Below are 17647 nucleotides of genomic sequence, written 5' to 3' on the forward strand. Positions count from 1 at the left end.
ACTCTATGGCATTATGGCCTTAAGATAAGTTGACGGTTTGATTAAATTGATCTTGATATAATAAATAAGTAAAATTATATCGACTTTGACATTAACAAATCCAAACCCAAACCCAACTAAACAACAAAGCATCATCCACCATGTCAATAATAGTGGAGACGCCAATTATCCCAAAAGGTCAAAATTGAGTAAAAGACGCCACTTAGTAACTAAAATTTATGTCCCTTCGGGGACATCCGATAAAATTGGAACGATACAGAGAAGATTAGCATGGCCCCTACGCAAGGATGACACGCATAAATCGAGAAATAGTAACTAAAATTTAGTACGAATTTAAAAGAACACTTTCAGTTATGGTAATGTCAATGATTTAGTTATATGCAATCTCTTCAATCAACACATATCCTCTCTCTCTCCTTGACTTGGCTATTGTAAATTTCCTTCCATATTAAAAAAGTTTCAATTTTTTATTTCAGAATTTGTTTTGTAAGATATGGCCTTCAATTAAATTGTCACACTTGAATAAATTATTCTTAATATTATTATAAATAAGGAAAGTATCTCCATCAGATAGAATCTACCTGAAAAATCAAATTTCAATTTCAATTATCGAAACAAAAGTTACTTTTCCATGTGAGTCTCAATCATTAAAATTTCCATAATGAAACACAAAATCAGATATTCTTCCCAAAATATTAATTTGAGCTAAAGCAACTTATATATATCTTCAAAGCTCACGCCATTCGTCACACTTCTCAAAACCCTAAAGCTTCTCTTTCTCTATCAAATTTCATACCAAAACCAATGGCGATGGAACAGACATATACTCTTGAGTTGAGCCGGTAGCGATTTTACGGTGGCCAGTGGGCGCGGAGGAGTTAGAGGAGTACGCGACGATGATGTACGGTTGGGATGAAGCAGCGGCGCATGATGGAGTTACTCTTATGGTCTTGCACTTTCAAGGCTACGACGTCGTGGTCAGGCTCTGGTCGCCTCAATCCGGCGGCCACGTGGATTCGTCCGAAGACGACGTTCTCTCCGGTTTCAGGACACGTCGCTGCGACGACACGAATCAAGATGAAGAAGAAGTTTGTTGCATATGTCTCGATGATCTGTACCGGGGATCGGTGACTACATTGGATTGCCGCCACGAATTTCATCCCGACTGCATACGGCGGTGGCTCGTCTGCGGCGAAAACTTCTGCCCCCTCTGTAAAGCTCCGGCGATTAAGTGATTGTGATTCTCTCTTAGTTTGAATGTCTTTCTTTTGTTGAAATGTATGGATTTCCATTCATGTGTAATTACTACTATTGACAATTAATGAAATAGCCTTTTTCCATATATTGGTTGCTAACAAATAAATTTTATGCATCACATCATTTTTTAAAATTAAATAACAAATTTAATTGTTATAAATTTATAATATCTATTTTTATATAAAAATTAACATTATGTAACTAGTAAAATGTAATATTAATAAGGACATACATATTTATACATAAAATTTAAATATGATACTAATATAACTTAATTAAGAAATATAGAAGTCAAAATAACTTAAAAGACAAAGAATTAATTCTAGTCAGACTGTATTTCATGCGTGGTTTAGCATTGCGCGACTTCATTGAAATATAGCCGGGTATTGGGTACCTAATATACGAGTTTGGGTGGGTTGAAATATAATTTTTTTCTGAATTTGGAAAACTTTTAATGGTCGATATGGAGTATAATTCTTTGAACTAAACGAATTAATTTTATTGTATCGTTATTTGTTGTTTCATCAATTCTTAAATCTGTTAACGTATTATTCTTCCTCAAAGGCCCAACTATATTATTCTTCCTCAATGCTATTATTTCATTTCCGTTTCTATTATTCCAATTATTCTACTTTTTTTATTTTTAACTTTATTCTATCTTTATTTAACTCTGTTAGAAGATATTGCACAAAATCAGGAATTTTATGGGAGATCAGGAATTGATATGGGAGAATATTTCACATTTATTTAGTGTAATCTAGGTTTACCATGTATAGAATATCCTAGGCTATATCATCATGTAAACTCTACATTGTTGATATATTGAATAAGAATGAATCATTCTGCCGACCCTTTTATTTCTAATATGGCCTCAAAGCAGATCGATCTTGGCTGAGAAAACCTTCATCACAGCCAGTAATACCCTTTTCTCGACCCTTTTCCCGATCAAATCAAGCCCAGAAAACAGTTCCTACAACCAAAAATGTCAGATACAGAGGACACAAAAGCCGATCCAGAACAAATAATAAGCCTGAGGAATAGCAAAACTATCACTGTTGCATTCAAATTAAATGGCAGAAACTACCCCCTTTGGTCTTGGTTGATCAAAGTTAAGATTGGAGGCCGAGGAGCCTACTCATACATCAAGAACGAGCCCCCGGAGCCTGGAAGCAAAGGGTTCGATGTGTGGGAGGAGAACGACTTGGTGGTGTTCTCGTGGATCGTCGACAATATTGAAAAAGACATCATCACCGATTTCGCACACCACCAAACATCCAAAGCGCTATGGGACAGCTTAATGGTGACTTTCGAGAGCAAAGCAGATCATATCGATCTGGAAGAACAAGCAATAAACATTAGACAAGGGAACCTTGACCCAGAAACGTATTACCGAAAGATTCACGGGCTGTGGATCAACATCGATTTTTACGGATGGGAAGGGAGGCAGGGGGACGTCAATCATGCCACCGGCTCTATCACCTGGGAGAAGCCATCGGGGGAAACCGTCCATTTGGGGGGGGAGATCGACATGGTTTCGCCGCCCGAGCCAACGCCGCCCGGGGAGGCCCCGCCCCACCACGTCCACCGCCCCCGGCGCCCGGAAATCCCCCGATACGTCAAAACTAGGGTTTTTCCCCTTTTGGGGAAGAAAAAAGCAAAAGGAGATTTCCCCCTTTGGGCTCCCCAATGGGGGGAGGAATGACAAAGTTGAGATCGACTGCCCGGGAAAGGTCGTTAAGGGTGAAGGAGTTTAGGGAGAAACGAGGGGGAGCCCGGAGGGGCCGGAGTCCGAGGGGGTCCCCGGGCGGGGCCGGGGGCAGGGCCGGGACCCGACAATTTTGCGAGAAGGGGAATCGACGGCCCCGCCGGGGTATGGGTTTGGGAAAACCAAACCCTAATTATAAGTTTTTTTTATGCAATTGACCCCATCCAATTAAAAATATTAAAAGGGCCCCATTTCATGTTATCTGGGACCCCGGGGTTTTATAAACGAATAACCCCAAAAGTCCCAAATTACAAATTTATCCAAATTTTGGTCTAAAAAACATTTTCACCCTTAATTTCCCCGATACCATGTTCAAGATTTATCGAGAGAGATTCAAAGGGTTGGGTTTTTTATTTAAAAATAATACCATGACAACCGATAGAAATGATTTTCTTTGATTTTAGGAGACCAAAGCATATATTAAAAAAGGGGGGGGGATTTGATTAATGTTATGGGATCGGGGCATTAGATTTCCCCCACTCTCCTCTTAAAACCGCCTATATGTTCCGTTATCTCGAGGCTTTTCTATTTTATGTGACTAAGGGAAATTTAAACCCCTACACTATTGATATCCCCCTTACCCCCCAAAACCCAAAAAAATCACCAAACCCCAACGAATTTTGGAAACCGAATTCTTTTACCACACCCACCTTAGTAGTCGGGGGGGGAGGTTCCAAGTTATGGACTACCTAAGTGGGGGGGCCATTGCCCCTTCCCAAATAGGAACCACCCAACCTTGTACTACCCCCGAGCAGGGCTCTTCAAAAAAGCCATCTCATCCGCCCCCATGTGATCCCCCCCCGAAAAATCCCAGGGAATCCCCCCAAAGACACTTTAAAGTCCAATTTTGACCCCGGTCTAGCTCCCCAGGAGAATAACACTATTGACGGAGATCGGAAATTTATACTTCCCCATCGAATTACAAGGGGGAAATTTCCCCCAAAAATTCCCCGAGAGGTGGGGAAAAACCGATGGAGTAGCGATTTTGAAAGGGAAAACTACCAAGATGGCACGAGCTTTTGGGACTATACGAAGAAGAAGAGATCCCACAATCAAAGCATAAAATAGAAATTGAGGGAAACCATGCTAACGAGATAAGGAACTTATGAAGAACAATACATGGGTGAAAGGGAAGTTTCCCATGGAGCAAAAATTTGATATAAAACGATATATCGCGATATAAGGAAATTCATATCGTTATCGTATCGAAAACTTACGATACGATATCGTATCGTATCGAAAATTCGATAATTTTTCGATATTTTTCAATATGATACGAGCGATATATCATTTTTTCGATATTTTTCCCCAGCCCTACTCTATTCCTCAAGAAGAAGGAAGGAAAGATCACGTGCCTAATTATTTATGTAGATGACATGATCATTACAGGAGATGATGAGGAAGAAATGACAGAACTCAGAAAGAACTTATTCCAGGAATTTGAGATGAAGGATCTAGGCCTCCTCAAGTATTTCTTAGGAGTTGAAGTACTGATATCAAAGAGGGGGATCTTCATAAACCAGAGGAAGTATATACTCGATCTATTGGCAGAAATTGGGATGCTAGATTGCAAACCCGCAGATACCTCTATGATGCAAAATCACGGCAAATTAAGGAAGATTGAGAACCGACCGACAGGGGGAGATACCAAAGGCTTGTTGGAAAGCTTATCTACCTCTCTCATACAAGACCAGACATTGCATACGCAGTAGGAGTGGTGAGTCAGTTCATGCATGCGCCACAAGGATAGCACTGGGAGGGTGTGCTAAGAATTGTGCGATACTTGAAGGGAACAACCGAGCATGGGCTCATGTTTGAGAAACACGGACACATGGAGATACATGGTTTTACTAATGCTGACTGGGCAGGAAATCCGAATGATAGGAAATCAACCGCAGGATACTTTGCCTTTGTTGGAGGGAATCTTGTAACGTGGAGGAGTAAGAAACAGAAAGTAGTAGCACTTTCAAGTGCGGAGGCAGAGTTCAGAGGAATTAAGAGCGGATTAACAGAGATATTATGGCTACGGAGGCTGATGACGATGTTGAATCTCCGCTCTACGCTACCTTGTCGATTATTCTGTGACAACAAGGTAGCCATTAGTATTTCTGAAAACCCGGTGCAACATGACAGAACCAAACATGTGGAAGTAGACCGACATTTCATAAAGGAGAATTTGGAGGCTAAGGTGGTGGAGATGCCCTATGTCAAGTCCGAAGATCAACTGGCAGACATCTTAACAAAGGCGGTGAACTCGAAGTCGTTTCGAGAAGTACTTGGCAAGCTAAGTATCGGCAACCCCGTTACATAGCTTGAGGGGGAGTGTTAGAAGATATTGCACAAAATCAGGAATTGATATGGGAGATCAGGAATTGATATGGGAGAATATTTCACATTTATTTAGTGTAATCTAGGTTTACCATGTATAGAATATCCTAGGCTATATAATCATGTAAACTCTACATTGTTGATATATTGAATAAGAATGAACCATTCTGCTGACCCTTTTATTTCTAACAAACTCACATAACATAATTTTTCTTAATCTCCGTGCCGAAAAGAAAGTCTCCATTACTGTGGAACGGAGGGAGTACTTATAGTGAAAGAAACAAAAAAATGAATACGATCCACTTCCACTATTTTATTTAGAAAAGATTGGAATTGAATAGTTAGGATTACGAAATGGATTTCTAAAGTGGAACACGAAGGTTAATAATTCTTCTTCACCCACGTTTTGTAGGGGTGGGTATTGTTGCAGTTAACGTATTGGTAGGTAGTACCGCCGTCAATGTCAGGTAAGTAATCCGGCGGAGCTACTGGTTCACGGTTCAACTGGTCGAACCGTTTTACTGTAGCATATATAATTAAATATATATTATATAATTACATACAAATTTATAATAATATATATTGAATTTTAATCAAAATCTATAATTATAACATTAAATTTTAGTTAATAATAATATGTTATTGAACTTAGTTGATGATTAGTATAATAAAAATTTAATATTTACTTAAAATATTAAAACTTATACATAATCTATGTCAATATTAAAATTTAGTGAATGATAAAATACTAGTGTTAAAGATTAGTAAATAACTTATCCACAATATATTAGAATTAATTAGTTGGTTTAAAAAAATAATAGACAATATTATTAATTAGTTTACTGAAATAAATAATTAAATATTAAATAAGCGACATTTTACTAATTAAGTATAATTAAGGTTATGGTTATATCATAATAATTCTAAGTGGTACACTGGCGTAGGGGTTGGGCTTCACTCTGATAGGTATGGAGTTTGATTCCCTTCGGGAACAATTTTTGAAAAAATGCCTTACAACTGAAAAAATCGCTGAAAAAATCGGTCCAACCGGCAGGGTGCCGGTCTGGTCCGTTTTTTAAAACACTGACTGTCATGGAGTATTTGTTTTGTTGTATTTTTATGAGATCCATGGTCAAGAAGTCCAACGCAGTGGAGTGGAGTACAAAACTTGGGAGAAACCTGCTAATCACTCCATATCCATACTAGAGTGAGATGGATGGATGGATATGAAATTAGTGGTTCATAATTGACTATATGATATACTACAAGCTATGCAGAGGTCACAATAAAATCTCATCAAAAACAAGCTTCACAATCTCGAACTTATCCATCCATGGCAGCAGCTTTCTCAGCTCTAGTTTCTCTCCAAAACAATATACTCCTTATCGACAATCACCCCAACCATACCTTTTCCTTTGAGAAAGAACTAATTTATTCCCTTTCAGATAATGTTTCTTTCCTTATCAATTTCATGAAAAGCTACGACAATTCTCATGGATCCACAAGAGAAACAGCAGAAGCTTTAGAGATGTGAATTGCGTGTGCAGCTCAAGTGGCAAAAGATGTGATCGAAGCACACATGGTGGATCAGATCCGTTGTGGAAACACTCAACCATCTCGTTTCCTGCTGGATATGCACAAAGCAACCCAAAAAATGGATTACATGAGGAGAAAAGTAACACAAAGAATGGATTACATAAGGACAAAGACATTAAACGTGAGAGTGCGAAGTGGAATGTTGGAGCCGCCCACACATTCATCAACAACAGCCCAATCAACGCCTCTTCTCACCTCTTTAATGGTTGGATTTGATGATATCTTACTTCAACTTCTGCATCTGCTCACCAGAGGTCCCTTGAGTCGGCGAGTCATCCCCACTTAAGGCATGGGTGGAATTGGTAAGACTACTCTTGCCTTAAATGCATTTCAACATCAATGTATAGTGCAACACTTTGATGTTTGCCTTTGGGCAACAATATTTCAAGAGTTTAGCATTCAGAAAGTGTTGGCACAACTCGTCTTGTATGACAGGATCCACTAGTGGAACTGTTGATGTGGTGCGAGAAAGGTTGTACAAGAGTTTATTCGGGCTAAGGTATTTGATTGTTCTAGATGATATGTGGAACCTCAAAGCCTGGGATGATATGAATGTAACATCCTTGTTTCCGGATACCAACAATGGAAGTCGAGTTGTGGTGACTACTAGGCTTGCAAATGTAGCTTATCGCTTAGGCGATAATGGTAATCGTATTGCAATGAGTTTTCTGGATGAGGACAATAGTTGGCATCTATTTTGTCAAAATGCATTTGCAAAGCAGCAAGGATGTTGCTCTCCTGAGTTGGAGGAGACTGCAAAGAAGATAGTTGCACGGTGCAAGGGACTTCCCCTAGCAATTGTTGTTGTCGGAGGCCATCTCAGGAAGTCCCCAACAGCTCTTGCGTACTGGGAAAATGTTGCACAATCAATTTTGTATTCTACAGGGAACGATGAGCATTGCTTGAATGTGTTATCTTTGAGTTATCGATACTTGCCTGCTCATCTAAAGCCTTGTTTCCTACTCCTTGGAGCATTTCCATAAGATGAAAAGATTAACGCGCAGAATGTTCTTAAACTTTGGATCGCTGAAGGATGTATAGAGCATTTTGATAATCACATATTGGAAGAGGTTGCATTGTTTTATTTAATGGATCTCTTTATGAGAAATCTCATTTTAGTGGGTAGTTGGGACTATAAGGGAGATGTATACGCATTTAAAGTACATGATCTAGTTAGAGAATTGTGCCTACAGACTGCCAAGAAAGAAGAGTTTTTATCAGTGTTTGAAACTTCAGGAGGCATAACTAGGGAGCGTCGGGTTTTAATCAATGGAGAGGTGAATCGTGAAACAATAACCTCGAATGCCCCAGTCCGTTGTCTGATATGCAACGGTGGCCATTACGGTATAAACAATCTGAATGGCTTGAAACTGCTGAGAACGTTGAGTAACGTTGCTACGACATTCATAAGTGAGTCTATTTTTCAACAGGTTAACTTGCGGTATCTTAATGTGAGTCTTGTTTATATCCCTCGCCGGTCTCTTTATTATCTTCCTTCGTCGATATCATTGCTTTGGAATCTGCAAATATTAACAATTTATGTACCAAATAAATCAAAAGTAATTGCACCTTATGGGGTTTGGGAGATGGTACAGCTTAGGAAGATAGAGGTCAACATGATTTGTCTCATTGATCCTCTTCCTGTGGATAAAGCAACACGCATGGTTATGAGAAATCTATACACACTTTTCGAAGTGGAGAATTTCAGGCTTAGTGAAGAGGTTTACAGGAGAATTCCCAATGTCAGAGAACTGCATTTATCCTATTCATGTGATGAAGAAAGTTGGTATTACTGTCCCCACAATCTTTGCTACTTCCATCAGCTGCAATACCTAGCATTGCAGTTCGATGGCGATTCCAAGTGGCGTGAGTTTGCTACGTGCCTCACTTTCCCAAGTTCTCTCCGGTCGCTGTGTTTAAGTGGTTGTGGTGTAGACTGGGAAGAGTTGACAATGATGGTTGGATCGTTACCCCATCTTCAAATGCTTTCATTGTTACCAAATTCAGTCATTGGATCTGTTTGGAACCCCATTGAGGGCAAGTTTTGTCACTTGAAAACCTTGAATATTTATGGTTGTGATTTAGTTAGTTGGAATGCTGACAACTCCCATTTTCCAGTCTTAGAAAGTCTTCGTCTAAGGTTGTCTAAATTGATTGAGTTCCCTTCAGGCATAGGAGAAATAGGAACGCTCAAATATATTGCTTTGAGATTTTGTAGTGCATCTTCGACCATTTCAGCAATGAGAACATTGGCGGAGCAAGAGGAGCTTGCTAATGAAAGCCTTCGACTTGCTGTATATTTTCGGGGTGACGGGGAAACAATGGAGAGGTTCAAGAAGAGGGTCTCACCAGCAGTACTAATCTGTCACTGCATCTCCTCAGTTCCTAATAACATCCATTCATATGCTCCTTGCATCTAAGGTCTTCTATTCCACTTAACTTTCTTTCACCCTTCGTTTCAAATTTATTGTGTTTTAGTTAATTTATAAAATAATTACTTATTCCATTTGTCCCAAGTTATTTAAGTCGTTGTATTTCATTTGGGCCGTGCCTAGGACCCGTGCTCTGCAATCTAAAGCAATATTATGGAGCAAAGGACAATGATGAGTGTAAATGAAGTTGCTGGACATGAAGGAGTTACTGTTGAGATATCGCCCCTTGAAGATGACGTGACTTTGCCTGACCAACTCTCTTCCTCTCTTCCCATATGCTGCCGCAACGACGCCACAATATGTTTACAATTTCACCCGATTGCATACGGTGGTCGGTGGCTTGTCCCCGGCCAGATCTTCTGCGACCTCGGCAAAAGCCCAGGCGATCATTTGATAGTGATTTCACTCTTTGTTTGAATGTTAGCTTATGTTGAGATGTATAGATTTTCATGTGTAACTATTCACCGCATATTCCACTAATATTTTCAACTCATTACTTTTTTCATGACAAATATGACTCCTATTATAAGACCGAAGGAGTATTTTTTAAAATTCATAATGAGTGGGGAATTTATAAGGAACAAAGGGATTATATAATTTAGATTTGATACATAAAGTTAGGAAACTGAGTGCAACAACAAACCTAGTGGAGGAAAAATATGACGCATACGATGATTAACATTTCACGGATCAAGCCACAGAAATTGGCCGAGACAGACCATCGTCAAACTGATCCTCCTCGCCAGCCGCGGACGTACGACCTGAACACGACCTGAACAGCCGCGGACGTACGACCTGAACTCGCCATCCTCATCTTGTCCTAGACAGGGCGGGACGTACGACCTGAACACGCCTTCCATGTCGGGAGGCTCCTTGAGCTCCCGGCATGCAACATTGAAGAATCGACAATACTTTGTCGTGCAGACAAAGGCGAAGAGGAGGCTCAAGATACGAAGCAGCGCTACAAACAGAGTGTAGACGAACCTTTTCGCGCTCAAGTAGCACACCATCGTCACCTGAAACAGGATCAACGTCGCCATGATGCGGTTGTACATGTGCGGTCACATCCGCCCATAACTCTTGTACGAGGGCACGTACACTCTGAGCACCTGTTGATACATACAATATTATTGAGATATTCACACGTCAATTGTCTTATACTAAAAAATGTAAAGTAGTGACAAAACAATCAAGTTAAAATTCACTACTAGTAACTTTTTTCTGTTTGTTTTATTTTTTAAAATTCGTGCAGAGGCAAATTGGAGCATTTATTTATGGACGAAGGGAGTATGATTTAACGAGAAATCCCAAAGCGAAATACATAACTCCAAAGAGAAGAATCATGGGCGCCATGACCGAATAGCATAGGACGATGGTAAGAATCAGCATATCATCAGGGAATCTTTTCCCATACTTCAGATCTCCTGGAACTGCCAACGTCCTATTTAGAAGATGATGGTGGCCAACACTGTGGAGTAGATGAGATACTGCCGTATCACTCTCTCGTAGAAGTTCTTGGACAGGTTGCTCCATAGCAGCTGGCGTGGCTCGTGGGCCTCCACCACATACGGTCCAATGATCCACCATGGTGTCGTGTAGGCTCTGCGTGGCCGCGGCTGCTGCAGCCCTGCTGGTGAAGAAAACGATAGCTGCGGAGAGGTGTTTGTCTCTGAGGGTCACCTTCTGCTCGGATTCTAGCTTTGGTACTAGCTCTCTTATCATGTTATCGTAGTACTCTATTGCATCCACCTTTTGACCTATAAGCCCCATGAAGCCGGTTCTAGTAGTCGGCCTCATTCCTCCGGCCTCTGCACCCTTAAGCTTCTCTCTGTATCGTTCCAACTCTTTATAAATTTTGTTGGCCTGAGATGAAAGCGTTCAGTGACAGATCCAGGATACAATTTTGGAGGAGCGAAATTAATAGTACTAAAACAATATATTTCTCACTCGAGGGCAGCCGCATCCTTCTGCCCCTCTCAGAATTTACTGGGACACAAGTTACAATATATGCACTCTATCACCAGGCCAACACATGCACGCTAATTTACCTTTGTGTTTTCTGTGAGAAGAGAACCATGGACTTGTAGTATGTGTCTGGATAGATTCCCATGAAATAGGAATGGACTTGTTCCATTCGAGTTTGGCCTTCTTCGGGGGCAGGCATGTCTCGGACAAGGGCAGCAAATTGTTCATTCTTCAAATGGGGCGATATGAGGGCTTCGGCCCTCATGTCAGCCACATATTTGTATGCTCGCCATAGGAGTTTGTATGCAACGAAAGATACCAATACGTGGCTACCACAAATGGCCATAACCGAGGGCTGCCGTTCTGTTATTTACTAGACCAGTGATGCGCTGATAGACAAAAAAATTAAAAAATTCAATATCTTGCATCGATGAAAAATAGAACTTGAACTAGTGTATATTTTCATGGCCTGCTCGCTTCACTTGCCACTGATTAGTTTTTAGTACATCCGAGTCTAAACAAAAAAATGACTGCTACTATAATAATTAGTGTACTACTTCATCTGTCCTCCAAATTTTGTCCCAATTTACCATTTTTGTCCGTCCCATAAAGTTTGTCCCAATTGGAATCTTTCTAAAAATAGACATTAAATACATCTCTCAATCTTCTCAATGTGGGACCCTTATTCCACTACACAATTCCAATTAATATAAAGTCAAACAATTTTTTAAAACCCGTGCCAGATCAAATTGGGACAAACTTTGGGGGACGGAGGGAGTACTTCACAAGCTAATAAATACCGAGGAATTAAATGATCTAGAGCAAAATATGAAATTTATGGATTTCCATTTCCATGTCTTATTTAAGATCGTTGAATTAGCACTTTCGTTGAATTTGGCAAACCTTAGCTTTATTGGTCTTATGAGTATAATTCTTTAAACAGCACGAATTAATTTTATTGTACCATTAACTACTGTTTCAACAATTCTTACGATTTTGTACATTTCATGTTTTTATTTATTAGACAGGAGTCGCACGACTAGAATTAATGAAATAATTCAATTTTCCGTAAATAATATGGATCGTTTGGTGTATTTGTGAAGAAAGGCAAAAATGAAAGATTGTTAAAGTTGAGTTTCATTATCTCCACGTGCCACTATTTTCATTTTTTCATGAACCATGAATGTTAGAAGATCTTGTCTATAAATTGGAAGTAAGCTAAGTAGAATTAAGTGTTATGTAGTATCATGCAACAATTATTACTAGATGACACTGATAGTTTATTTGAAACTTCTTTTCTGATTTTTTTCTTAATAAAGTTTTTGGGAAAATTGCCACAAAAATCATGAAGTTCGGTTGGTCTCGGAATTTTAAAATAATGAATTATATTATCATTATGTTATGTTGTTTACTATTCAATTGATTTAGATTCGAGGAAATATTATGTGTGATTATTTGGAAACCAAAATGATAAAAAGTTAAATGTGACAAATTTTATAGAATGGACATAAATGAAAATAAGTGACGAACTTTTTGAGACGGAGGCCCTACTAAAATTAAAGGCTTTTGATATGTATACAAAATGGCAAATAAATAATGGATTTAGCCTTCCACGTCATACACAATTTCCTCTAAATACAAATAAATGGGACAATCAATTGCGAAATATCAGTGATGCCGAAATGTCTGATGACATCAGCCTCAGTGGAGGAGACGGCCTCCTTAATCCAAGCTAACGGGTTGTGGCTGACCCGGAAACGCTCTTTCGGATCCGACCTACTGAGGATCGGATTCAGATAGTAGACGAGGTGGTTGCCGGGTCGCCTCGAAAGCCATGTGAAGAGCAACATCACTACTGCGAAAATGACTTCACTCTCTATCTTAATATGGCATATTATTTGTATATATATATATATAATACTTTCTCTGTCTACAGAAAAAAAGTCCACCGTTTGAACTGCACGAATTTTAATGAGATTGATAATATAAAAGAGAAAGAGAATAAATAAATAATATATAAAATAACTGTTGAAATGAAATTATTTTACAGAGACATCCAAAAAGACAAAATGTGGTTATTTTATGTGGATATGAGTAATAAATATGTAGACAAACATGCTTAATAATTTGTGTGATATTTCTACTCTACTCTTAATATATTAACAAAATTATGTTATATGCGAGTATGTTTCAGAAAATATCAGCAATTTTTTTAGAATATCAGTACCTAATTCTTATGTTTATTAAAATGGTTATTTTATTAAATCAGTTACACTGACAAAATGAGGCCCGCATGAATAGAGTCCATTAAATTATTGATCTGAAACAAATGAAATTATTTGTATTCTAACGGGCCAAAAGCAAAAATAATTTGTGCTATCAAATCGGTCTAAAAGCCTAATTGACAGTGACCTGCCGGCTAAGTGGAATCAATAATTGGAATCATATTATTATACTTTTTCGACAACTCAAAAACAAAAGAAAAAAGATACGCATCTTTCAAAGATGAGTTTCCCAAAAAAATTGGATTACAACTTGAAGTTCCTTTTAAATTAATTCAAATATTTTATGTTGGGCTTAAAAATTGGTTAAAGTTGTTCAATGTATGAGCCTTTAGAACAACGATGTAATTTTAAAAATACTCCCATCGTCCATATTAAGTGGATTAAGTTATTTAAAAAAATTGTAAGAGAAAGTTGATAGAAAAAATTAATGAAGTTTTTAACTTTTTTGGTCTTTTACGTTTGTTCTTGTTTGGAACTAAAATATATCAAAATAATATATTGGAGACTAAAAGGTCACACACTTAATATACGAGAAAAAAAAAATTAGAACAAATGAAAGGGTCCAAAATTTTAGGTCAAATGTAATGACTACTTTGCCCTTCAAATAATATTCATCTCATCGTTCTTTCCCATTGAGTGGATTACAAATCATCGCAATTCCATTTGAAAAGTAGATTTTGGTGGGTCAATCCGGGTCAAGAAGTCCAACGTAGTTCAAAACATGGGAGAAAGAAACCTGCTAAACATGAGATGGATGGATATGAAATAATTAGTGGTTCATAATTGACTACTTATTTGCTAAACAAGCTATGCTACTGTCATTTTGTAATCTCATCAAATAAACCGGCCAGCTTCTGATAATCTTTCCTCGAAAAAGACCAGAAATCTGAGATCATGGCTGCAGCTTTCGCAGCTCTAGTTTCTCTCCAAAATAATATACTCCTTATCGACAATCACCCCAACCATACATTTCCCTTTCAGAAAGAACAAATTGAATCCCTTTCAGATAATGTTTCTTTCCTGATCGATTTCATGGAAAGCTACGACAATTCGCATGGTGCCAGAAGAGAAACAGCAGAAGCTTTAGAGATGCGAATTGCACGCGCAGCTCAAATGGCAGAAGATGTGTTCAAAGCACATATGGTGCATCATATCCGTTGTGGAAAGACGCGATCATCTCGTTTCCTGCTGGATCTGCACAAAGCAACCAGAGGTATGGATTACATGAGGAGAAAGGCATCAATCGTGAGTTTGCAAAGTGGATTGTTAGAGCCGTCCACATATCCATCATCATCATCATCATCCACACAGTCAACGCCTCTTCTGACCTCTTCCACGGTTGGATTAGAAGATATCTTACTTCAACTTCTGCATCTGCTCATCAGAGGTCCCTTGAGTCGACGAGTCATCCCCATCCAAGGCATGGGGGGAATCGGTAAGACTACTCTTTCAATAAATGCATTTCAGCATCCATGTATAGTGCAACACTTTGATGTTTGCCTCTGGGCAACAATATCTCAAGAGTATAGCATTCACAAAATCTTGTCACAACTCTTGTCTTGTCTGAGACGATCCACTAGTGGAACTGTTGATGAGATGCGAGAAAAGTTATACAAGTGTTTATTCGGACAAAGGTATTTGATTGTTCTTGATGATATGTGGAACCGCAAAGCCTGGGATGATATGCATGTGAAATCCTTGTTTCCAGATACAAACAATGGAAGCCGAGTTGTGGTGACTACTAGGCTTGCAGATGTAGCTTATCACTTGGGAGATTATTGTGTTGCAATGAGTTTTCTGGATGAGGCCAATAGTTGGCATCTATTTTGTCAAAATGCGTTTGCAGAGCAACAAGGTTGCCCTCCTGAGTTGGAGGAGACTGCAAAGAAGATAGTTGCACGGTGCAAAGGACTTCCCCTAGCAATTATTGTTGTCGGAGGCCATCTCAGGAAGTCCCCAGCGGATCTAGACTACTGGGAGAATGTTGCACAATCAATTTTGTATACTTCAGGGATTGATGAGCAATGCTTGAATGTATTATCTTTGAGTTATCGGTACTTGCCTGCTCATCTAAAGCCATGTTTCCTACTCCTTGGAGCATTTCCAGAAGATGAAGCGATTTACGGGCAGGTTGTTCTTAAACTTTGGATCGCTGAAGGATGTATAGAACATTTTGATAATCGCATATTGGAAGAGGTTGCAGCGGATTATTTATGGGATCTTCATATGAGAAATCTCATATTAATGGATAGCTTGGACCATAAGAGAGACTTATATATATTTAGAGTACATGATATAGTAAGAGAATTGTGCCTACAAACTGCCAAGAAAGAGGAGTTTTTATCAGTGGTTGAAACTTCACGAAGCATAATTAGGGAGCATCGGGTATTATCCAGTGGAAAGGTGAATCGTGAAACAATAACCACGGATGCCCCAGTCCGTTGTCTGATATGCAATGGAGGTCGTCACGGTATAAACAAGCTGAATGACTTGAAATTGTTGAAAACGTTGAGTAACGTTGCTACGACATTCATAAGTGAGTCTATTTTTCAGCAAGTAAACTTGAGGGTATCTTAATGTGAGTCTTGTTTATATCCCTCGCCGGATTCTTTATTATCTTCCCTCGTCAATATCATTGCTTTGGAATCTGCAAATATTAACAATTTATGTACCAAATCAATCAAAAGTAATTGCACCTTATGTGATTTGGGAGATGCTACAGCTTAGGCAGATTGAGGTCGACATGATTTGTCTCATTGATCCTCTTCCTGTGGATGAAGCAAATCGCATGGTTATGAGAAATCTAAACACACTTTCGAAAGTGGAGAATTTCAGGCTTAGTGAAGAGGTTTGCAAGAGAATCCCCAATGTGAGACAACTAGAGTTATCCTATTGTGATGAAGTAAGTTGGTATTATTGTCCCCACAATCTTGTCTGCTTCCATCAGCTGCAAAACCTAGCATTGGCGTTCGATGGCAATTCCAAGTGGTGTGAGTTTGCTACGAGCCTCACTTTCCCAAGTTCTCTTCGGGTGCTGCTTTTAATTAATTGTGGTGTCGATTGGGAAGAGTTGACAATGATGGTTGGATCATTGCCTAATCTTGAAAAGCTTTCACTGATTCAAAATTCAGTCATTGGATCTGTTTGGACGCCTGTTGAGGGCAAATTCTGTCACTTGAAAACCTTGATTATTGATCGTTGTGGTGATTTAGTTTGTTGGAATGCTGACAGCTCCCATTTTCCAGTCCTAGAATATCTTCGTCTAGAAGATTTGTGTAAATTGATTGAGCTCCCTTCAGGAATAGGAGAAATAGCAACGCTCGAACATATTTATTTGAGATGTTGCAGCGCATCTTCGAGCATTTCCGCAATGAGAAGATTGGCGGAACAAGAGGAGCTTGGTAATGAGAGCCTTCGACTTACTGTATATTTTCGTGGTGACGAGGAAACAATGGAGAGCTTTAAGAACGAGGTTCACGAAGAGGGTCTGACCAGCAGTACTAATCTGTCACTGCATCTCCTCAGTTGCTAATAACATCCATTCATCTGCTCCTTGCATCTCAAGGTCTTCTATTCCACTCAACTTTCTTTCAACCTTCATTTCAGATTTATTGTGTTTTAGTTTAACTGTTAAATTATTAATTTCTCCATTCGTCCTAGGTTATTTGAGTCATATTTTATTTCGGGATGTGCATAGGACCGGTGCTCTTCAATCTGAAGTAATATTATGGTGGCCATGGAGCATGGAAGAAAAGCAAAGGACAATGAATGAAGTTGGTGCACACGAAGGAGTTACTGATGAGATCTTGCCCCTTGAACTTTGAAGATGAAGTGACCTTGCCTGACTCAGACTGACTCTCTTCCCCTCTTCCCATATGCCTCTCACCGCCGCAAGATCTCTCCAAGCTTGTCCGCGGCCAGAAGTTTTTCCCTCTCTGCAAAGCTCCGGCGATCAAGTGATTGTGGTTCGCTCTTTGTTTAAATGTCAGCTAATGTGTCAGCTAACTATTCATGATCAA

General features: G+C 39.2%; 3 protein-coding genes and 1 non-coding gene across 5 annotated transcripts; all 4 read left to right on the top strand.

The window, feature by feature from the left end:
- Window positions 1-220: 220 nt before the first annotated feature.
- LOC125197562 lies at window positions 221-323 on the top strand. Its single transcript, XR_007172102.1, has one exon. It is a non-coding gene; the product is annotated as a U6 spliceosomal RNA (small nuclear RNA).
- Window positions 324-6689: 6366 nt separating this feature from the next.
- Window positions 6690-9865, top strand: LOC125194231 (putative late blight resistance protein homolog R1B-14). Its single transcript, XM_048092342.1, has 2 exons — window positions 6690-9367; window positions 9502-9865. Exon 1 carries the CDS (start codon window positions 8035-8037, stop codon window positions 9364-9366), a length of 1332 nt encoding a protein of 443 aa, XP_047948299.1. The 5' UTR covers window positions 6690-8034; the 3' UTR covers window position 9367; window positions 9502-9865.
- Window positions 9866-14522: 4657 nt separating this feature from the next.
- LOC125195462 (putative late blight resistance protein homolog R1B-17) lies at window positions 14523-16205 on the top strand. The gene has a single exon (XM_048093609.1). The coding sequence runs from the start codon at window positions 14523-14525 to the stop codon at window positions 16203-16205; it is 1683 nt and encodes a 560-aa protein (XP_047949566.1).
- Window positions 15446-17387, top strand: LOC125194233 (putative late blight resistance protein homolog R1B-13). Of its 2 annotated transcripts, none has more exons than XM_048092345.1 (2): window positions 15446-17193; window positions 17326-17387. In XM_048092345.1, exon 1 carries the CDS (start codon window positions 16342-16344, stop codon window positions 17158-17160), a length of 819 nt encoding a protein of 272 aa, XP_047948302.1. In that variant the 5' UTR covers window positions 15446-16341; the 3' UTR covers window positions 17161-17193; window positions 17326-17387. The 2 variants fall into 2 exon arrangements, with proteins under 2 accessions (XP_047948302.1, XP_047948301.1); XM_048092344.1 differs by having other exon boundaries at window positions 15449-17193; window positions 17289-17387.
- The last annotated feature ends 260 nt before the right edge of the window (window positions 17388-17647 follow it).

Source organism: Salvia hispanica, chromosome 6, assembly GCF_023119035.1.
Source record: "Salvia hispanica cultivar TCC Black 2014 chromosome 6, UniMelb_Shisp_WGS_1.0, whole genome shotgun sequence".
NCBI classification, from domain to species: domain Eukaryota; kingdom Viridiplantae; phylum Streptophyta; class Magnoliopsida; order Lamiales; family Lamiaceae; genus Salvia; species Salvia hispanica.

Bases quoted from the DNA above. Each gene is read 5' to 3' on its own strand.
- LOC125195462 (XM_048093609.1), top strand. From the start codon at position 14,523: ATGGCTGCAGCTTTCGCAGCTCTAGTTTCTCTCCAAAATAATATACTC.
- LOC125194233 (XM_048092345.1), top strand. From the start codon at position 16,342: ATGCTACAGCTTAGGCAGATTGAGGTCGACATGATTTGTCTCATTGAT.
- LOC125194231 (XM_048092342.1), top strand. From the start codon at position 8,035: ATGGATCTCTTTATGAGAAATCTCATTTTAGTGGGTAGTTGGGACTAT.